This window comes from Podarcis pityusensis, assembly GCF_964106645.2.
Source record: "Podarcis pityusensis genome assembly, chromosome: 1".
NCBI lineage: Eukaryota > Metazoa > Chordata > Lepidosauria > Squamata > Lacertidae > Podarcis > Podarcis pityusensis.
Window position 1 is genome coordinate 44262137 of NC_138028.1, and position 22911 is coordinate 44285047.

Sequence of the window (22911 nt, forward strand, 5' to 3'; positions counted from 1 at the left end):
TATTTTTATTTCAAATGGGGATGGTATTGTGATTTTATATATCCTGCCCTGTCTTTGTCTCTATAGGCGACTGTCACTTTCTTCATCAAATCTGGTATTGGATCGGAAGCCCGCTGAGTTGCCTGACTTTCAGAAGCAAGTTTCTGCTGAACTGCTGAAAAATGGGCTTGACCACCAGAACATGGCCCTGGAGAATGGCATCTTCCAAAACGATGTTAATTCATTTAGATCACTCTATATGCAGAGAAAGAGGAAACCTGCGTTAGAGATCAACAGGGGTCCTGGAAGACCACCTGGGCCTTTCCCCGATAGTGATGGGGCAGTGGTGATGAGGAAATCCCAGTCAGTTCATGACCTTGTTCATAATGGTAAGGAAGTGGCTGGGTATTGTGGAAATCGTTAAAAGCAAAAGGCCTCCAAAATAGAAATCTGCCCAGCATTGGAGATGAGAGCCAATTATCTACCAGCTTTGGAGCCGGGCGGGGGAGATAGTCCCTGTCAACACCACAGGTACCTCCTCTATGCCTTGCGGGTGACCTGAGCTGGAGAAACGCAGAAAGAATTGCTGTCACTGGTGACGGCAAGAGGAGGACTTAACCTGCTTCCTCTGGAAAGCACAAATTGTTTAAAGGTGTTAGAGATACTAGGAGCAGTTCACCTGGAAATTCCTTTACGGGAACTCAAGCGAAAGTCATGGAATCACTGTTTATTTTAGTGCAGCTTGTGCAGATAACACTCCTAGTGAAACTCTCCCACTTACAGCCTTAGTGTGGTTTTGCATGTATAACTGGGGCTCCTTTTACTTTGTGTGATGCTCTGCATCAATCAAAGAAGCATTCCACACCTACTTTTATTAATACTCCTATGATTCCCAAGCCATCGTTCGTAGCCCTCTGACTGCTTTTTGCTGTAAAGCAAACACATTTTTTTGCAAATACGAGGTGGCGTTTGCAATAATCCCCATCACACAGAGCAAAGGTTAAAACAGTACATGCAGTGCTATCTCTGGTCACATATTGAGTCAGAAATTGAGACAACAGGGTGTCTGGAACACGGGGCAGTTGCTCAACATGATTCCCTGAACATAGTTGTTTTGTCTAGTGCTTCATCCAGGAGCTGAAATGAAATAGTAATGACATTAAAAAGCTGGAGCTATTTTGATTGTCTCCAGACCAGTTTTGTGCACTTATTTCTTCCATTTCCACAGATAAGGTTCCAGGAGGGATGCCTTCTGCTAGGCAGCGTCCTCAGACCCTAATGGTAGGTGAGAAAGATCCAAGGTCCAATAGCTGTCGGGTTCTGTCTGCAACTCTATTGAAGACAGATGGCTCCAGCTCTCTGCAAGCCAAAGACAGCAAAGCTGCAAAACCAAAGTCCTACATGAGCCCCACCACTAGCTTCATGGCCAAGATGTCCCGCAGCGTATCTGTGGGAGAGAATCTATGCCTTGGCGACTCTGCAGAACACCTGGCTGAGGTGAAGGTCAGCCCTCAAGTACCAGAGAAGACACAGTTGAATCCTTTAGGGGACACTGAGAAGAACAAGCTGCTTGTGAAGGAGAATGGCCTCGTGAAACCTCCTCTTCAGCAAGCTACAAGTTCTTCATCACCCAAATCCTTTCACAGCAAGCTAGCTTCCAACCGAGCCCATTTGATCCTTGACATCCCCAAATCTCTGCCTGACAGACCGACTTTGGCTTCTTTCTCACCGACTGCCAAATCAAAACCACTGCTGGAATCTCCCCAGTCACCTGCTGGCACTGGTATAAAGAAGCACTCGTTTCCTGAAGGATGGGCCTCCAAGCTGGAAAACCAAGCAGCTGTGCCACTAGGCCTTGGTAAAAGTAGCCCAGCAGGTCCCTTTACAGAGACTCTAAAAGAGAACCGTACGTTGTTGAGGACCCAAGTCCAAGTCCAGCTTGAACCGGGGGCTACTAACCCCAAACTGAAAGAGTTTTCAGATGGTCTGCACCCAAAATCTCCAGAATACAGACCACTGAGATGCAAAGAGATAATTGACAGCACTGGTTGTGTGCCGGAGAATCAGCTTGAGCTTTGCTCACGTGAACCAAGCAGGCCAAGGTCTCCCACAACTGTGGCAGCCCTGGCAGAGGACTCAGGTGTGCACGGATACCCATCTCTAATCTTCCTCCCCCTTCTGTCTCCTGTCTTTGTGAATCGCTTCACACTTCCATCACATTTCTTTACGTCCAGCTTCTGGCCTGTCTCGTCCTGTCTGCACCTGTCTCGTTCCATAAGCCATCCTTTCAATGGTGAGACATTTCAATCTGGCATTCATTTTTTTTTCTTTTCTGTCCTCAGTTTCTGCTTCCAGTTTGTCTTGTGTTCTGTGTTAGCTCTAGCAAATGTTGTGGCTCAAGCGACGATCCACTTCGTAGGACTAGCACAAGAGTGAATATATAGTTTTAAAGTAAAGCTGTACACTGGGTGAAGGAAAACCTTTGCCTGACTTTCAGTGGTAAGGTTATTTATCATTTATTTCATAATCTTCCATTGATCACTGCCAACAGTGTCTTCCTGTGGTCACTTGTAAAAAGGGAAATCCTGGACTGACACTAATGAGAGAAGGAACTCATTTATTATATATAGAGAACATGGCTGGCAAACAAAGCTAGCCAATGTGTAGTTGCTTTGCTACCCTTAATATCCTATGTGAATATATTAGTTGAGTTAAAAATGGCAAGTTTTATTCAAGGTACCCTTGCTTATTTTAAATGTGCAGCCATTGCTGCTGAGGTGTGGGGAAAACCATGTCTGGAGCTTGTGGAAGTAAATTCCCACTGTTCTCAGGTTTTCCAAGCTGCTCCAGAGTGAAGTTTTGGAGTCCAGTTCTCTCTTGGAAAGATGTGCCTGCAGCATGTTTGGTTAGTTAGCTAACAGCAGCACAGGCCTTTTCTCAGTTGCATTTGATGGTTATATGCCATACAATGCATGGTCATGTACCACAAGCCACTCCGAATGTTTTTTGACTTGGTTTATATTGAAGATCGGGGACGTGGGTGGTGCTGTGGGTTAAACCACAGAGCCTAGGACTTGCCAATCAGAAGGTCGGCGGTTCGAATCCCCGTGACAGGGTGAGCTCTCGTTGCTCGGTCCCTGCTCCTGCCCACCTAGCAGTTCGAAAGCACGTCAAAGTGCAAGTAGATAAATAGGTACTGCTCCAGCGGGAAGGTAAACGGCGTTTCCGTACGCTGCTCTGGTTCGCCAGAAGCGGCTTAGTCATACTAGCCACATGACCCAGAAGCTGCACCCCAGCTCCCTCGGCCACTAAAGTGAGATGAGCGCCGCAACCCCAGAGTCGGCCACGACTGGACCTAATGGTCAGGGGTCCCTTTACCTTTACCTATATCGAAGATCACCTGAAATAGAATCACTTTAACAGGAAGAGGCAATTAATGTTTTCCTAAGATGTAGCATGTTTCTTTACTGACACACCCCTGCAAATGGGTAAGGTGTGAAACATGAAGAGAGAGACGCTCACTAGAGTGTGTTAAAAAGAAGTTTGATTTTCGTTAATATTCTGTCATCTCTGGGCAATGAAGGCAGCTAACAACCAATAAATCTACAAGACATCATAAAAGGCAACATGTAATTAATAAAACACCACAACATCCCTAAAGAAGATAAATGTAAGCTCAGTGTAAAAAACAACCCCAAACCCCTTCCCATAGAGTATCATCAACATAAAGCAGCATTTAATAAGTCCACCTGAGTGACTGTTTTTCCTGTGTCAGGCTGTGCAGTTAATGCTGTGCAATTCCATAAAATTTGTATTGTGACTAATATAAAAAGTGCTGCAACCAGATGAATAAAACACAGGGCTCTGGGCAATAGGAGGGATGGATGGGAAACTGAGTTCTAATATTCTGTTCTGCTATTAACTTGCATGTAACTTTGGTACAAAGTTACCTAAACATCTGCTCTCAGTCTTTTCCCATCTGCTGGATGTGCACATACTTCTCACTGATAACAGTACGTTGAGATCTATGGAGGAAAATGCTGTGGGATTTGAAGTATGGTTACATAAAACAGCCATATGAAATTCATGTCTGAAGGTTCATTCTCACGGCTTCAGAAGTTTTATAGCTCTCATTCATCTATTTAAATAATTTTACCAACTTGCCTGTGTGTGTTTGTGCACACATGTTGGCATTCTTTGATTTCAACAGAATATAAATGCATAATAATCAATGGGAGAAATCCGCAGACAATAAGAAGAGAACAATTCGTGATCTGATTTAGCAAGAGTAATAGACAAGATAATGGAAGACAATGTATTCACACTGTAAATTAACAAGAAGATGAAGACCATGTGGATCTGAGGCGTTAGCTGGCACCATTAACCTTTAATGAACCAACCCCTCTCCTTGTGTGTTTCCCCCACCCCCCAATTCAGAAACCCACAGACCTTTTGTTTTAACTTGTTATTTACTAGGAGGATTTTTAAGTGGCTCTCATGTGAGTTATGATGTGGGAGGACAGAATAAAGGTCGAATCATGCCTGTGTATGTGTGTCCCACTTCTATGTCTATCATCTTTGTCTCACTACATGCCTTCAGATGTCCGACCTTGCTTGGTTAATGAGTTGGCAACCAAGCAGACAAAGTTGCCTGCCTTTTAAATAAGGGCAGGATAGCAATGTACTGCTGAAATGTGCTTCCCTCAATCATCCCTCTACCCCATGTTGTTTCTCACCCTTAGAATGCTTATAAAAGAAATATGCTTCTTTGTTGCCTGTTTGAATTATGTTTCCTAATGTATAGTTAAGTTCTTTGTTTAGGCAAGTATTTCTCAGACTTCTAATAACACTGGCACGCTGCTTTCTTAATTAAATTTGGAGGTAGACTTTTACACTTGCACTTCAGTTTAATTTTGGAGAGTAAGTATTTCCGTCCTCAGAGGAATCTACCGTGTGTTTCCTGCTTGTATCATGCTTGGGATCGGCCTCCTGATTGGAAAGAGGCAAGTCTGGAGCGATGGTTGGCAGCAGAAACGCGATGTGCAGCCTCTCATGATGGCAGGAAATAATCTGTATCTCTAAATACGGAATGGTTTGAATGATTCAATCACATATGATGCAGAGTTGTGGCAGAAATTCCTGTTACCATTGGAGGATTATTTGGAAGGACGCTAGGTCAACAGCAGAGTGAATGGTGCAGTGAGCAGCCTCCCTTTGGGATTGCTGCTTTGGCTTCACAGGAACTTTAAAACTATGAAGCTAATTTCTCACAGTGCATGTTTTTAACAGCCAGAGAAAATGTGCCACTGAAATGCTCATTATATCTTTGGGGGAAGAGATATTCAGGTGCAGCTATAGAGAATGCCCTCTTCCTAGGTGCAGCAATGCAGGCCACAGCACCATTAAGACCGGCTCCCTTCAAAGGCTTAACAACTTCTTCTATGAGAGAAGTTGCTCTCTATTCATGTAAGTGCATAGTATAGAATGAACAGTCTTATGCAAGGATTTAAAGAATTATTGAGATGGATGGGGAAGGCCAATGTATGAAATGGCTAGATTCTCTGCAGGGTTTCCCACCGTCTCAGGACAGTGGGCAGGGCTGGAATGGTACTTGTGTCCTACTTAGCGCCTTTGTATTCTGTCTCTCCGCCCCCCCCCCCAACAGGAGGCTCTTCAGTCAGCATTGAGCAATGCAAGCACGTTGTGTCTGAGCTCCAAGACAGTATGCGCAAGGCCATCCATCTATACCATATGGTAAGTCACACTTTCATTCCAGCTGGTTACTTGGATCTTAATACTTATATGTGATTATCTTAGACTAATTGGAAACATATGGTTAAGACTGCAAGCAAAGGTCCTCTAAATTTTTGTTCTGGAGCAGATACCTGTGTACTTACAAGCCCTTTGAGTAGTTGTGTGGATCACCATTCTGTGGCAAGGAATGCTTCCAGATGGGAGTTTATTGTAGAATAGTGTTTCTCATGCACATGGGTGTTTTTTGCAGTGGTTACACAAAACTGTTGCCAAAATGCCAGGCCCCGCCCCCCAGCCCTTTATACATTTTAATCCATATTTTCATTTCTGTAGAAAATCTGATAAGTAAAAACAACCCATTGTACACCTGCAGAACCTTTGTCTGGCCAGGGTTTAAACTCAGCCCAAAACTTAAGTGAGATGCTGACCCAGCATGGCCATTCCCAGTTCAGATGTTACAGAGAGACAGAGCTTTCAATGGTTGGCTTTCAATTGCTGAGTCTGCAAAAGCGTGATGATGATGATGATTGAATGTTACTGTTTTAAATTGATTTTGATTGGGGTTGCCAGACAAGAAGGTATTCTCATGCATGTATGAGAATCCCTATGAGGCACAAGACCTTTTGCACACTTCATACACAAATATATGATAATTCAGACTCACTTGCTGCACAGCATTAATTCAACATGGTAGGGCCTTCTCAGTAGTGGTTCCTCATTTGTGGAATGCCCTCTCGGGTGAGGTGTCTCTGCCTCCCTCATTTTTAACATTCAGGGGAAATATAAAATCATTTACCCAGGTGCTTGATGCCTAGAAGGTTCCTGGCAGCCCTGAAATTATCTGCTGGGAGGGCATGTGATTGCAGTTAAATATGTATTTAACATGTTTTGTTTTATCACACCTTTTATCACTTTGGTGTTTGCTGCCCAGGTAGGAAGTGTAGGATATAAATCTAATGGAGAAACAAGCAGACAACATGTTTAGTAATTTTCAGTGCTTGAGATGGATTGGAGAATGTACTTGAAAGGCTGAAAGTTTTGTGTTGATATTTTTAGTTTTTTGTGGGAGAGTAGGTGGAATGGGAAGAAGAAAAGGAGGGGCGATGGGTCAGGTGTGAGGAGTAGCTGATATGACTGTGGTCGCTGCTGCTTGAAGTGAGAAGTCCATGCATCTCCCAGGTACTTTCCCATACAAGAAAGAGGAAGGATTACCGAGATTGAAGTTAGGGTCCCTCAAACTCTACACTGATGATCTCACAGCACTGGACTTTGTTGTTTTCATTGCTACCAACCAGAAGCATTCAACACAGAACAGGCTGTGTTTCTAAAATAAAGAAAAAATATTGCTCACCTCCACCCCCACTTTTTTTGCAGGTGTCTGCTGACATGGAGTCTTCAGCCGATAAAAATGAGATTGCTGGCCTCTTGACTGATACCTTCTCTGTGATGAAAAAAGAACTAGACTCCCTGAAGGATGGGAAAGAACTTCAAAGGGAGAAAGAAGTGTTGGCGAAGCCACACGACTCAACTGTAATGCCAGTCAGTGAGGGAAGTGGTTCCACCTTATCCAGTCCTCGGCATTTTGGAGATGAGCAAACTCTTGCTTTGTTGGAACAATATTCAGAGCTGTTGCTGCAAGCTGTCGAACGACGTATGGATAAAAAACTGTAAAGAAGAGAGGGGCACAAACATCTAATGAAGAAACTGACAGCAACACAGGGAAAACTAACATAGTGAAAACCTGGAATGACTGCTATTGTTGACTTTTATCCAATGGTGAAATATTTTTTTCCTCAAGCAGTTCTGTTAATAGGGGGTCATTTTATGGCTTCCAGAAATGTGCTGGTCACAGTACTAATCTTTCTGTGCCCACTTCTCTCTCTTTTCCTTTTCTTTTTTGGTGGTGTTAAGAAAAACTTATTGGAAACTTTATTCCAGCCAAAACACTTAAAACAAAAATTCCTACAGACTCCGTTGACTGTGGCTCAGCCTGAAATTGCTGACTTGGTGGAAAAATACTGAGATGGCACCAGTCACTCCTTCTGCAGGGCTGTCTCGATCTATGTACAGTGTTAAAATTTTATTTATTAATTTATTTTTGTGACTATTGCTCTAAACTTTTCACATGCGTTTTGTAGCTGTGACTGTTTCCATGTCTTTCCCACACGTTTTGTTGCAGTAAACATAACTATACTAGTAGATTGGCAGGCTGAATTTCTGAACTACTTTTTGCTGCAGCCTGCCTTGCTGAATTTTACTCATAGGTTTTTTCTTTTCTTTTCTATAAAAAAGACAGTCTTGTTCTCCCTGTTTTGCCTTCTGTTTTAAAGAGAAACCTATGCTATATACCTACACCTGCACTTGCTTCCAGAGGACAGCACACCCTTTGGACCAAGCTACGGAGATTTGTTACAAGACTGTTTGCAAACATGAATGCTTTTGCAAGAACTGTACAACATTTTATATAAAACTTGACCTCTACATTAAGGAGTTTTTTTAAATTGAAGAATTGTTAAATTCTATTTATAAAGTTATAATTAGAAGTGGTGTTCAACTGGTGTTGTATACTGGGCTCTTCAGATGATGTTTTTGGGCGGTGGGGGGGGGGGAGAGACACAGGGTTGCTATAGCATTTATTAGATAAAAAGTTTTAGTTTAATTTTAGCATAAATTTAAAGAAATTTGTCAGTGAAGAGAGCCTGACACCCGTTTTTAAGTACTGCTCAAGTGAAGCATGAGATGTACCTAGCATCCCAAGAGGGAGACCCATTTTATGTCTCCATTGCTAAAACCAGAAAACTACCAATTAAATGTGACTGGACAGAACATTTAGACAGTTGTGATGTAACTATTTTCATTTCCTTTTTTGTGATTAAAAACAAAGCAGGTCAGTGGGGTGGGAATGAGACTGCATGGAGTTTTATTCTGTTCAATGAAAACTTGCCATAGTTTCCCAAACTCATTAGTCCACGGCTTTGACTCTCAGATTGCTTATCCTAGAAGGTTCTTCTTTCATTTACCGTGCTCTCAGATTAAAAATCCCTCCTCCTGTTTACTGAATTATCAAACCATATTCCCAGAGTACTAGTTGATAAAAGTATTTCAGAAATGGCTATCCTACTGAATTTTTTGAGCTATTCTCTCTGGTCAAAAAGCAGTTCTGCATCTACTATTGTCCATCTGATCATCTGACTAAATTGCTTTGGTGACCTGGGTCTTTTTCATCAGCTTTACCCCTTGCACTTCTCATGTGGGATTTTTCATTCACTGCACTGTAGGACTGGGAACCTTGCAGCGTAGCTTCTTTTCTGGGACTGGTTGGCTCTCATAATATATTATAGAGCAGCCCTCTTTTTGGCTGGCTGGACAGCCAACCATCCATAAATTAACTGCAAGATTAGGGACCTGGAATGTTGTTTGTGCTTTTTAGTATGTCCCTCCCAGAACTTCCTGGCTGTCTTGCTCTCTCATACACTTCTCTGAATGGTAGTTAAGATACATTCATCAGAACTGATATTCTGCTACTGTTTTCCGTCCATGAGCGAGCATGAAATAGAGCAATGTCTGTGGCAAAGGAATAGGATGGGTCACATGAAAGATACTCCTTGGACATCTATTAATTGAAAATTGAGATGGCTTTTTTGGTTTCTGAGTGTACATGCCAGGAAAGGTCTTAGGCAAAATAACTTTTATTTTCCTGTTCACATTAGGCTGTGAAAAGTGTTCAATGCTCAGGAAATTTTCCTGTTCCGAGACACACATATACTCAGGGTAGAAGAGCCATACTTCCAACACAGACATCTTGTATGAGAAAAGGAGATATTGAAGTTCTTTGTGTTGATTTAACTTCCAAAGTTGTCAAATGCATTAGTGTGACAGCAGAATCAAGATGTTGATAGACAAATACCTCAATGCTTATTGATACAGTTACCCAGTAGGTGATTCCTCTGGGTTTCTCTTGGGAGAAAGGCAATATCAAACAAAGTTCAATGTTACTGTCAAAACGTTTCTGCAAAATAATTTTCTTCAAATTACTTGAGCACTGTCTGTATTCATGGATCAAGGTGGAAAATGGGTGTAGAAACGAACTAGTACTGTGGTCTTGAGTAAGTAGGTATGCAAGAATGTATGGGCAGGCCTGTAGTTTTTAATATTACATGGAATAGAACGGCCAAGATTTCTAGAAAAGTAGTAGTAGGGAAAGGAATCTTTTTGGTTCAAAGCTAAGAGTATGGTTCCTTTGAAATGGTGCTTTTATAGGAAAGAGGCAGAACATAGTTAAGTAGAACTGAGAATGAATTTTAGGTAAATTAAAAGATGAGAATTGTTAGGTGTTTCCTTTTTTTAAAAAAAGAAAGGAAGTAGTTTAATGGGCCCTTCATTTCCACTATTATATCCATGAATTGGGGAGGTTTCAGGAGTGACTATCCTCAGCCAGCCAGTTGTCTGAAACCATTTGGTGCGTGTTAGCTTCTTAGCTATCTTGTTTTCTGTCCCAAGGATTTGTTGCTGAGAAGAAACGGGAGGAAAGACTGTTTCCTCTTAAGGAAAACACTTTGATCGTTAAATGTCAGCCTGCTTTACTTTTAGTTTTGAACTGCATGTAAATTATTTGGCTTTATTATAGATGTTCTCTGGCCCTATTAGGAAACTTCAACAGATAATCTAAGGGTTGTGGAAACAGAAATGCATGTAGTATCTGAAGCTGGCCCACTTCTACTGATTTTTAATGTTTGCATGCAAATTAATGTATTAAGGTAAATGGAGAAAGTATGTACCATGAACTCATCACTGATGCCATGCTGACATATTATATCCATGCTTTCTGAAATGTTTCTGTACAGTGTAATTTGCATTTTATTCTTTGTGTATGCTGTTTCCTTTTTTCAAGGAGAGTCCTTAGAAAAGAGAACAAATACCTGTACACTTGAATGGGACAAAATGGCCTCTCGTCGTTTCTACAGAAACACAGGAGACATTTGAAAGCCAAAATTGTGTTTACACCAGCTATTGGTATATGCAACTGGTGCTACAATATATGGCCATTTTGTTATTAACCCCTCTCCCCCTTTTTCATCCAATCCTTTTCAGTGACACCTCTAATAGTTGGGCCTGTTAGAAAGGATTAGCTTCCTCTTTTGCTCAACTGATCCGGAATACATTTCTTTCTGCAAAAAGAGTTACTGTTATGGCCAGTGTATGCATCGGAGCATTTTAAACAACGTTGTCGCATATCAACACAGAAGTTAAGCCACTGGACCTCCAGTAGCATCCAGTATTTTTAATTTTTTAAAATAAATAAATAAATCAGTTGGAGGGGTGAATAGCCTTGTGGACCTTCAGGCAGGTACTGTTGTGACTAGATTGCTCTTTCTATAGATAATAACTAGAGTATCCAGAATCCTGTATTGTTTGTATATTATATTCTGGAGCTGGGCTGCTTACATATTGAGTTAATCTGCTGTAGATCACAGACTGTGATGCATGGAGCAGCAATTTAAGGAATAAGCCATGTCTACTCAGCATGTCCAAGTTAAGTCTAGGCACCAGATAAACATCCCTTTTACCTGTGTTATTTCAACACTCCCTTCCTATTCTCCGCTTGTTTAAAAGGAGATAACAACCCTGAAACTTTTTATTTATAAATGTGTGTTTTCTACCTTGGCTTTAAGAGGGGGAAAAAATCTTTTAAAATGTCTTCTTTTTTAATTATTTGAAACAATTGTTTTATGTTTGTGGGGGTTTTGCACTGTGAGCCACCTTTCTGGGGCTATTTTTAATTCTGTATTCATTTGTACTCTGCGTCTTAAGTAGTTTCAATAAAAAAAAGTGTGAACTTTTGTTACTAAGCTGTCTTCATGCTGTTGCTCAGTGCTATTGCCTTGATTCATTTTTATAGTTTATTAGGGTTTTCACATTCTTACAGCAAAACAGTTCTGTCCCTTCCTTCTCCTGGCCTTCCCTGCTCCCTTGCCCTTTGTAGTAATAGCGTTGTCATTTCTTTTGACACATTGCATTGTTCAGATTCATGTTGCAGTGTTCAAGTCAGATCAATGCTGCATTCAGGATCCAGCTAAGCAAACACTGTGTTGGAGGAGTTTTTGCTAACATGGGTTTTTGTTTTTTTTGCAGGGGGTGGGATCATGCTGGATTGGCCAGATTCTATATTTCCAAAACAAACCTTTCAGCATTCACTACCAACTAGTTTATAAGAGCCTTTAGAGCAAAAATTACTTGCCTTTCTATAGAACAAATGCTGAATCACAACTAGCTTCCATGGGCAGGAGTAGGCAGAGGCACAAATACCATTTTCTCCAGTTTTCGTTGCTTTGTTTACACAAATTCTAGTCACACAGTGGCCAGTAGTAATTATTTAACAAAAAATTGTTTCCATTAGCCTGCTCCTCCTTGATCAGTGATTGAAGATTGAGGATTGAGAGGGCTATTAGGTTATTTTAATTTTTATTAGGTATTTTGGTGTTTTATATCTTGATTTTATTCTGTGAACCACCCCGAGACCCCCGGGTATAGGGCAGTATATAAATTCAATAAATAATAATAATTGACTGGGTGTTTCAGCACCAAAATGTCCCAAGGTTCATGCCAAATTTGAAAATAAAAAAACTTTGGCCTCAATCTTGACTGGCCAAGTTTGGACCACCACCCCACAAGAAACAACTAAATCTCCTCATGCATCAATGAAGTTTTTTGTTTTGTTATAGTAGAATTTAGATGAGAAAAGAGAGCCAGAACCGCCACTGACAGCAGCGAATTGACATAAACCCGAACCAGGAGAGCTTATTATCTTGACATGGCAGGCGGAGCTCTCCTCTCGCTCGCCCGTAGGGAGGCGGGCCTCGTTTCTCCCGCGCCCGGCGAGGCCAGCCCTCTTCTTGGGCAGCCGGAGAAGGGCGGAGCGCAAGCCGGACCCAAACGCGGCTCAGGCGGCCCGAGACGCAGCCGCTGCTGCTGAAGGAGCAGCTGCTCCCGCCATGGCGGAGAGCGAAGCGGAAGGGGAGGCGCTGCGGGCGGTGAGGCGCTGCCTGGAGGCTTTCCCGGCCGAGGCAAGGGGTGAGCCAGGCGGAAGGGAGTGGACCTTTGCATGGCCCTTCGCAGGGGAAGAGAGCGGGGAGGGCGAAATGGGCGGGCGAGGTTAATCGCCCTCCTCGCGGGCAGCATTAATGTTGCTTCCCTGACAGGATTTCTATCTCGGAGTGCAATCGGGTTATCCGCTGCCGTTTAGGTGTTTGCCCGCAAAAGAAAAGAAAAAGGCGCGTTGATTTACCATACCTCGCAGAGGTTCAAACCGCACGGCTCCCCTCGAGGTGTCTGCATTTTCCTACCCCAGCTCTCAAAAGTGAAATATTCTGGACCCGAAAAAATGCACTCACTCGGACCCCCCCTTGCTGTTTTAGGGATTGTGAGGAAAGCGGGAGCTTATCCGGGGCATCCCCTTCCCGTTGCAGGGGCAAGCCTTCAGTAGTCTGGAAAGGGCCATAAGTGGTCGAGCACATGTTTTGCACGTGTGTTAGAGCACATACAGGGCCGGATTTAGGTTTGATGAGACCCTAAGCTACTGAAGGTAATAGGGGCCCATGATAAGGATAATAACAAGAGATTAATAATACATTAAAACATTATACGTCCAGCTGTCCTTTGTCAACAACAAATTGTCGCTATTTTTGTGTGTTGAATATATGCTATATGGACCTAATTTATGGACCTAATAGGTATCTAAAACCATTTGCACATAACAAAATATGTATTTTATCAAAGTAATTGTTGAACTGAAATACAATTAAGGAGAAGTATATTAATAGTGAAATAATTATTAAGCTCTAACTGAAAATGATTGAGGGCCCATTACTTAAATCATAGGAGCCTACACAACACAAAACACTGTTGCTGTATGTAGGTTTTATTTTATTTGCTTTTTATCTTCTGTTTTGGAAATGTACACCCAGGGTTTTATTTTCCTTTTAATTTTTTGGGGGGCCCCCAAGAGAGTGGGGCCCTAAACTATATCTTGTTTAGCTTATACATAAATCCGGCACTGAGCACATATGTCAACTTGAAGTTCCTCTCCCAACCCCCAGCCCCTTGGATAATTTCAAATAACTAGCCACAGGTCCCTGCCGAATGCACACATGTCAGAATGTGGCTGGCTTTGGGGCAAGATGCCCTCAGTGGCTGAGCATGCTGCTATTGCTACTGCTTGCCTCTTCCTCAGATCTGCACAAGCCATCCAGAGAAAGGAGACTGCTAGGTATTCTTGCTCCTTCCACTTCTTCCTCGGACAGCAGGCATCGGAGATTGGCAGTAGGTCCCCTACTGGGGCACGGACCTCAGCAAGCGCCCAGTGATGCCAATATTTGATGCCGGCCCTGTGTGCACAGTACATTAAACCACAGGATATGTTGTGTGTATCCGTATGGAATTTGTATATTGTGTATCATGTGCAGCAGCCTTTAAGTTTGTGGCTAAGCATGCCCACGGATTCTTGTATCTGTTCTTTGAATGTCTGTACCAATATTTTAAGTAAGTCCTAGATGCCAGGTTCCTAATTGTTGTATATATCATATAAACACATGCTACCTCTAATTGCCAAAACAAATAAACTGAAACTAAGCTGAACAGGTATCTGCATGGACATAATCAACAAACCTTCCCCAACCCAACATTTTGAAAAGTGAAGCTTGTTGAGAAAGTCTCATTTTTGTGACTTAAAATAAGCTGCAGGCTAAGAGAACTTAAGAGCCCAGGATCTTCGCTCCAAGCAAATAATAAGTTCTAACCAAGAACTTATTGTTATTATTGTTGTTATTGTTTTCGGCTTATGAATCATGGTTTGTTTGTAGGAAACAAAACCATGAGTCTGGATTCAGATGTAACTCTTAAGCCAAACCCATGGCTTAGCTATCAACAGCACAGCAGCAACAGGAGTAGGGGAGGAGTGAAGTGTCCACAATTTTAGCCCTGTGCATCAGCTTGTTGTGCATTCACCTTTAAACCATAGTTAAGATTAACTGTGACATGTGAATGAGGCCAGTCCTTGAAATGGTAACACGATCATTCACGGAAGCGTTTTTTCTTTTGCCTGAACAGAGTTGAGTTTCACAGATTCTGTGCCATATCTTGATAGCCTTCCATCCCCCTTGGAGTTCTATCGGGAATGGGTTTGCCCAAACAAGCCATGTATAATTCGGAATGCAGTCAACCATTGGCCAGCTCTGAAGAAGTGGACATTAGCTTACCTGAGGTAGGAATCTGCCTGGCAGGCCCTAGCTTCAAATATAAAGTGCACAACATGGAAATACTGGAAATAAATTTATTGATGATGTTTCTTAATAAGAGAGTTGCCAGCAAAAACAAATCCCTCCATGAAGTCATCAGCTTCACAGGGGAAAATTTAGTCAGAACTGTTGTGGCTGTTTTACTATTTATGATTTTTATTTATTTATTGAATTAGTATCCTAGTCTTCCTCTTGAAGGAACTTGGGGAGGCTGTTGTACCTGAGGGAACTGGGACCAGGGGTGGGAAAGTATTTCCAATTTCTGGGCACCAATATTAAGTCATTAGACACCAGGATGACCAATAAAAGGCAAAGAAAAAAAGAAAATAATTCAAAATCTACAGCTGGACACTTGTGTTCATTAGGACCAACCAAAATATCACAAAATAGTGAGCAAGCTTTCAAGTTCTACATAGCTCTTCGTTAGACTTGATGTTACACAAAGCAAGGGGTTTGAAGGCGGGATGTGAGGGGCAAAAAATTAAAGTCCAAAAATTAGGCTGCATGTTGTAGCCATGAGGTCTGCATTTAGATTGCAATTTATTGCATAGTGGTGAATATCTGATGTATTTTGGTGCAGGGAAATAATGAACTCCAAACTGGTGAGTGTGGCAGTAACTCCAAATGGTTATGCTGATGCAGTTTATCAGGACTGGTTTGTTATGCCAGAGGAACGACACATGCCTTTCAGTGCTTTCTTGGACATTGTAGAGAAAAAAGTAACTTCTCCAGGGGTGTTCTATGTGCAAAAGCAGTGCTCGAACTTAACTGAAGAATTCCCTGAACTTATGGGAGATGTGGAGCCTGACATACCATGGATGAGTGAGGCTGTTGGTAAATATCAAAAGCTTAATTTTATCTATGTGTTGCACAGTCCATTTAAATGCAGTGCTTACAACTGATCCAGCAGTTTCAAGTTATGCACTTTTCTGCTGTTATTGGCCGCCTGCCCACCCGAAAAGAAGATAAATGCAGCAAAAATTCACATTCTGGCTTGAAATACTCTGAAACATTGCATAATTCATGAATTTGTAGAGAGAGATGAATTGATGGCTTTGTAATTGTGCATGCAATTTCCATTCAAATGCTAAGCTGTACAAATTGTGATGTACAGTACTTGTAGATTAATAGACTTGGAGGTCTCTGATCATTTGTGCTGGATGGAGGAAGGACGAGGCAAAGGGAAGAATACTTTCCATCCCCCACCAGCAGTTGTCACCACAGCAACAGCATGCCTCCTTAAGATAAGAAGTTTTCTCTGGGAGCAGTGGGTCCTTTTTGAGACAAGACTAGAAGGTTTCTGCTTATGTAGATACCAGATTCTTGGATAGGGTACCCCACTCATACAGGGATATTCATATGGCAAGGAAGTGCAAAATCAGGATGGAAACACAAATATCTCAAAATTTTCAGGCCTGTTCTTTACTGATAAAAGTAAATGAGCATTTAAATTATTTTTTAAAAAAAAACAAATGTCTGCTCTTTAAGGGTGATCACTATATACATGGGAACTTTGCTTCAGACTAAGCTTCCTATCTGGGATGGAAAAACTGAAGCCAGAGTTGAATTAATATAATTGTCCCCTGCTGCTTTCATTGTCATTATAAACTTGTTCTTTATTGTGTAGGTGGGCCTTTAGTAGCCTGTCCTTCCATGTTTCTTAATAAAGGATGATAATAAACTGATCTAGCAGAAAGGTCTTAATCTGGGGATCTTTCAGCACAAGACAACAGAAATTATTTTTCTCAGATTTATTACTTCTTTCTTTTTCATATAGGAAAGAAGCCTGATGCTGTTAATTTCTGGCTGGGAGAATCTGCTGCAGTGACATCTTGTATGTACCATGAAATAAATGTATTATTATTATTATTATTATTATTATTATTATTATTGGCTTTGAGGTCAAGGATGGGCAAAGATATTCCTTTAGAAAACTTGTATGTGTCTTCTGAACATCTAGCTATACTGAAGTTGGCTTTCCTTGAAGTTAGTGTAGACTGAAGTCTAGGCCTTTTTGCACTCTATAATCACTGCATATCACATGTTTCCTCCCCACATGGAGCTTCATACCACTAGCTTCAGTGCCAATCTGTCAATTTGAGAGATTTTAAGCAGAGTTTGGAAAATCGAATGCCTAAAATTTGGTGCTTGGTGTGTAGAGAAAGGCAATCGCACCTAGTGCTGGTATAAATGCAGATTCTTACAGCTTTCATACTGCTGTGAGTATTTTTAGCACTGACTATATTAAGGATAAAGAAACTATCCTTCTTTTCCCCCAACCTTTCATTTCCCCCCTCCAATCTTAGTACATAAAGACCATTATGAAAACTTGTACTGTGTGATCTCTGGAGAGAAACATTTTCTGCTGCATCCGCCAAGTGATCGTCCCTTCATCCCATATGGTACGTATTCTGAGAAGCAGAGGGTGGTGAAGTAAGATGCATACTATTGTTATTTTGAGAGAAATTAGAATTAGGAGGATGAATTTAGGCAACATTTTAATATGCAGCAGGGGGTCAGATTTCCTTTATAACTGGAGAGGACTGCATCCCCTTCCAGCAGCTCATGACAGTGGGTGGAGGATGGGGGTCAGAAACGTAAGTGGGCAGAGCAATGAATATAAATTTTCACTTTGTCCAGTAGGCTAGTTTCTTCACACACCAATCTCTATCCACTATCCGGGCAAGCAAGAGGTATTATCAGAGTTCATTCCAGCCAGGAAAAAAGCTGGGTGTGAAGCAAGACCAGTAAAAGAAGTGGCCTGAGGAGAGTTTGACTGTGGCCTAAAGAGAGTCCCAATGGCCGGATAGAGAGCTCTGAGGGCCACATTTGGTCCCTGGGCCTGAGGATTCCATGCCTTTGCCCCTTTCTTGAAAAGCAACTGAGGTGGGGGTAACAATTTAAATCATTGTCATCCAGGATGAAGTGATTCTAATATTTTGCACTCAGGTTAGTTCACCGTTTAAACCCCCTGCCCATGACGTTGCTACTAACCATGGGAGGATTTATTTTTTTTAATGCTTGTTTAATTTTTCTACATTGTGGCTAGTAACAGCAACAAATATGTGGGTATTTTTTAGGAAAGTAAAAACATAGGGAGGTCCAGTCGTGTTAACATCTGGATTGTCTTCAGGTTTTATAAAAGATACTATGCTCAAAGCCAGTTCTCAACAAGTGCCTGGCTAAACTAAATTCTACCCCTATAATTTTAGTCTGTTTTTAATGCTTAACATTGACATTCTCTTTGCCTCTGTTCTATGCCCTCTTCCAACAGTTTTCATGCTTCACATTTCAGAATTGTATCCACCAGCAACCTACCACATAGCAGAAAACGGGTCATTTGAAGTTGTGGATGACAAAGCTGCAGAGAAGGTAATGGTTTTTGTGTTAAGTACTGTCTGAGGGCAGCTGCTAAGAGGGAATGAATGAATGAAGTGTTGAGGCCTGTTTTGTTTTTTGGGTTGGGCTTCTTCACAGCACACCTCTATTTGATTTTTTTGAATATTTATTTACCCCCTTTATTAAATCTGGTTAAAAGGGGTAAGAATGCTGTTGGCAAATATGGGTAGACACTCATGTTCAAATAATTGTTTATTTTATTTTTCTATTTTTCATATGCATCCCTTCTCAAAAGGCCCACAGGGTGGTTTACAGGACAGCACAGAATACACAATATATAAAAATATATAACATAATATCCATGCAATACAAAACATTAAATGTTATATAAACAGAATTCATAACAATAAGCAATATATAGCAATCTTGTTGGCAATCATCTGTCTTGATAGACAATGGAGTGTTCCTCCAGGGGTGAAGTCAAACTGCTGTGTTTGCAGCATCAAAGTGACCTCCCCAAGGCACAAGCCTGGGCAGCGTGTATGGAGGTCCTGGGCTGCCCAGACAACAAGACCACCCCCCTCAGCCTTGCTGATGTGGTCCAAAGGAAAGCAGAACAATACGTTTCGCACCAGCTTGGCTGCAGGAATTGCTGGGAGGAGGTGTACAAGGCACCATCCAACCATCTTAGGGACTCCACTCTAGATTTGTGTAGGGATTACTCCTTAGTCTTTTCTTCTAAGCAGAGGCTTAGGATCAGAGTTTTCCTTTTCCTAGATGGCTACCTTCCCAGGTTGACGAGCCTGGGAAGATCACAGGGTTTATTATCATAGGGGAGGTGGTTTTAATGCATAGTGAATGTGTGTGTCAATAGTCAGCCAATATTTCCTCTCCCAAATAAAACGGAAAAAAAAGTAATTTAAACATATGTAGTACATATGCAAATCTAGGTTTGTCATATTTCAAACAGTTAAAATCTGGACAGAGCCCCCCCCTTTTCTTTTTGAGCCAAAAAATATTATGTTTCTGAATTTTTAAAATGGAAAATCAGCAAAAACTGCACTGTCTACATGGGCTGCCATACGTCCAGATTTTCCTGGACATTTGAGGGATTCCTGCCTGGACGCTGCTGCCAACTGCAGTATTCCAGATATGTCCGGGAAATTCCGGATGTATGGCAACCCTAGCAAATCCATTTTTACATGCCAGTATTCCTGTCACTAACCCACCACCACCACCCAATCTTTAGATTTTGCTTTAGGCAACAGATGGGTGCTCTCCAGGGAGATGGAAAAAAATGGAATGTTGGGTTACCTAATAGTTAGAAGGGAATACACTGCTAGATGTTTTTCAAGTATTTGTTACCAAATAAGGAAATTTCTGAAGTAATACAGCAATTTCTCTTGTTAAATAGAGCATTTCTTTTGTTCCATAACCTTTCATCCTCATAGGTGCCCTGGATTCCATTGGATCCTTTAAATCCAGATCTAGAACGATTTCCAGAATATGCCCAGGCAAAGCCTTTGCGGTGCACTGTGAGGTCTGGAGAGATGTTGTATCTTCCTTCTCTCTGGTTCCATCATGTTCAGCAGTCACATGGCTGCATAGCAGGTGAGAAGAGTGTGGCATGCACAAGCACACCAAATTTCACATGTCATGTTTCTTCTTCAAGATAGGTTTTGTGGTTCCCTCAGTCTAATATCAGTTGGATTTATTTATCCCATTTCCAGCCAGAATTAGCTATCTTTACATATAGGCTTGGATCTGGAGATCTTGTGGGCAAAATTCTGCTTAGAGGACACTTCTGCTAGTGGAAGGGTGGGGGAGGTGTTGAGCGGGAGATGATGCAGGAAGGTGCAAGGGGAAAGGAGAGTCAGCCAAAATTGCCTCCCATCAGAAAGACCTCCCATCTGGATCAAAGACTGTTCTGTAAATGGAATGAGTCTTTGCATTTGTGGAACGGCAAATCGGGACCCGAGCTGTAGTGTTTGATTAGATGAAGCTTAAAGAGTGTCAAGATAATTTGGGACCTCAGTTGGAAAATTCAAATCTCTCCCTCCTTTTTTACTAATCAACATGGGCCACAATTCAACAACTTTTGTGTGAACTCAGGTAGAAGTTGCACAAGGGCATATTCATTTCAAATGGGGCTTGTGCAGATTCTGTACTGTGGATCAAATATGTGCCTTTGTTTTACTTTCTGTTTCCTTACAAAATGTCCAAAATTGTTACTATAAAATGCATCAGCACCACCTTGTGGTGTTGAGCTGAGAAGAGCATCCCGGCAATAATTAATTGTACTAATAGGGCCAGTTGTTGATGTAGAAAAAAAAAAAGATGATTATCCTGCTTTTTAATTTATTAACAGAGCCATTACATAAATTCGCACTTCACCAAAACCTCCATAGGTATATTTTTTAGGACACTGAATAAATAAAATCAAAGTGACTGTTAAATGTGTTCTGTCTTACCCTGATCAACTGAAGGTAACTGTCACTAATTAATAGACCAGGACTACTAAACAAAATTCAAATACATGAGAATAAAGTGGATTACTTATTCATTTATTACTATAAAGGGGTTTTAAATGCAAAAGCATTTAAAGTGTCTGTTATATAAACCTGACATGTTAGGTCAGAGGCTTTTAAAATGTCCTATCCTTTGCAGATTTTTACACATTAATCTGCTTATTAACAACTCCTGCACATTTACAGAAGATTTCAGAATACATTGTAGGGCATATACTCAGTTCATTTGAGGTAGCCAACACTCCACCTTGGCTCCAGGACAACCAGGAATGCAATTGAACACCGATGTGGAAGGTCATCAGATGGTAAACTGAGGCTAAAATAATAGCCCAAGGCCACCCAGCAACAGCATAGCTGCTCAGTGATTTGAATCCATGTCTACTACCAAGCCCCTTGGATGTCTTAAAATCTTCTCGGTTGTATTCTGTAGACCTATTGAAATGAATAAACCTAAGTCATGTCCATTAACTTCAATGGGCCTACTGTGAGTAGGACTAATCCTGAATAACACCCTTTATGAGGATAAATTTCTATGTTATACAGTGGTACCTCGGGTTAAGTACTTAATTCGTTCCGGAGGTCCGTTCTTAACCTGAAACTGTTCTTAACCTGAAGCACCCCCTTATCTAATGGGGCCTCCTGCTGCTGCTGCACCGCCGGAGAACAATTTCTGTTCTCATCCTGAAGCAAAGTTCTTAGCCCAAGGTACTATTTCTGGGTTAGCGGAGTCTGTAACCTGAAGCATCTGTAACCTGAAGCGTATGTAACCCGAGGTACCACTGTACTAGCAGTGCAGTAGCCATTGAGGTGATTTCAGCCATGCCAGAAAAATTCCCGTTTTTCAGCTGGTCACAATAACATAGTTAAAATTGGCTGAATAGTTTCATTTTCCAATGGCTATCATATTGCTACTGTGTAATGTATTAATCAGGTGTGAAGTTCTATTTCTTATTGAGATTGGGGCAAACAATGGAAAGATTTGTAGCTTTTGTGTTGAGCTGAAAACTATCAAAATGAGTTTTTCCAAAGACAGATGATAAGTTATGTCATTTTCTTTTTTCTCCCCCTCAGTGAATTATTGGTATGACATGGAATATGATCTAAAATACTCTTATTATCAGCTGCTGGATTCTCTCACAAAAGCTATAGCACGGAAATCTTAGGGTCTTGGATCAGCTAACCTACTGATGTGGAACTACGGCTGGAATGCGAACCATTTAATTATGGCCTATTAAATCAAGACAAAAGGCAACTGTTTTGCTGCTGACAGTTGTTTTGCTGTCACTGAAGCTTAACATCATGTGGATGTTCATGGCATTGTGGACAAAATGGCACCTTATATGGTGGTTTACCTTAAGTAACCGTTGAGATCAAGCACATGAGATGAATATCACCTGCACGGATGAAGCACATTTTCTGGATCTGTTTCAGTCAGGCTTCACGATGATGTAGTTCCTCTGGTGGAAAGTCCATTTCTGGAGATTGACAGGCCCCTAATTTGTCCTCAGTACATTAGATCATCTGTATGAATATTCTGGAGGAATATTACAGGGAACCAGGCAGAGGGCCTTCTTGGTAGTGGCGCCTACCCTATGGAACACCCTCCCATCAGATGTCAAGCAGAAAAGTAACTATACAACCTTTAGAAGACATCTGAAGGCAGCCCTGTATAGGGAAGTTTTTGATGTTTTATTATGTTTCAGTATATGCTGTATGGGCAGGGTACAAATAAAATCATTATTATTATTAGTGGGCTGGATGGGGATTAATAACCTGAAGTTGAATCAATACAAGAGCGAAATTATGATAGCAGGCTGCTATTTAATAAGGGCCTTTTTTTGCCTGTTAAGGATGTGGTCAACTCCTGTGGTCACAAGTGTTTGCAGCAGCCACCAGGAGTGCTTTTATCATCTCATCACTTACATAACCAAGATTCTGTTGGCTATACTCTTTCCCGGAAATAAATACTGGTGACCTCATGGATTGACGACTGCCATGTTTTCAGTGTAAAACTGTCC

The 22911-nt window shown here is 41.4% G+C and overlaps 2 protein-coding genes across 10 annotated transcripts in view; both read left to right on the forward strand.

Moving 5' to 3' along the window:
• The window catches only part of MAPKBP1 (mitogen-activated protein kinase binding protein 1), a 122611-nt gene extending 111029 nt beyond the window's left edge, over nt 1-11582 (forward strand). For 2 of the 5 annotated variants that reach the window (XM_080996345.1, XM_080996346.1), the window contains 4 exons: nt 67-368; nt 1208-2272; nt 5645-5733; nt 7108-11582. In XM_080996345.1, coding sequence (XP_080852471.1) covers nt 67-368; nt 1208-2272; nt 5645-5733; nt 7108-7404 — 1753 coding nt within the window. In that variant the 3' untranslated portion in view covers nt 7405-11582. The remainder of the gene's footprint in view (nt 1-66; nt 369-1207; nt 2273-5644; nt 5734-7107) is intronic. The other 3 variants (XM_080996348.1, XM_080996347.1, XM_080996349.1) reach the window with 2 other exon arrangements.
• Nucleotides 11583-11896: 314 nt separating this feature from the next.
• Nucleotides 11897-22876, forward strand: JMJD7 (jumonji domain containing 7). 5 transcript variants are annotated; one of them, XM_080997517.1, is made up of 8 exons: nt 12304-12804; nt 14839-14992; nt 15607-15860; nt 16804-16860; nt 17333-17428; nt 18301-18398; nt 19817-19976; nt 21965-22876. In XM_080997517.1, the coding sequence occupies exons 1-8, from the start codon at nt 12726-12728 to the stop codon at nt 22054-22056; spliced, it is 990 nt and encodes a 329-aa protein (XP_080853643.1). In that variant the 5' UTR covers nt 12304-12725; the 3' UTR covers nt 22057-22876. The 5 variants fall into 5 exon arrangements, with proteins under 5 accessions (XP_080853645.1, XP_080853643.1, XP_080853647.1 ...); XM_080997518.1 differs by having other exon boundaries at nt 12318-12804; nt 18322-18398; XM_080997520.1 differs by lacking the exon at nt 12304-12804 and adding an exon at nt 13333-13463.
• The last annotated feature ends 35 nt before the right edge of the window (nt 22877-22911 follow it).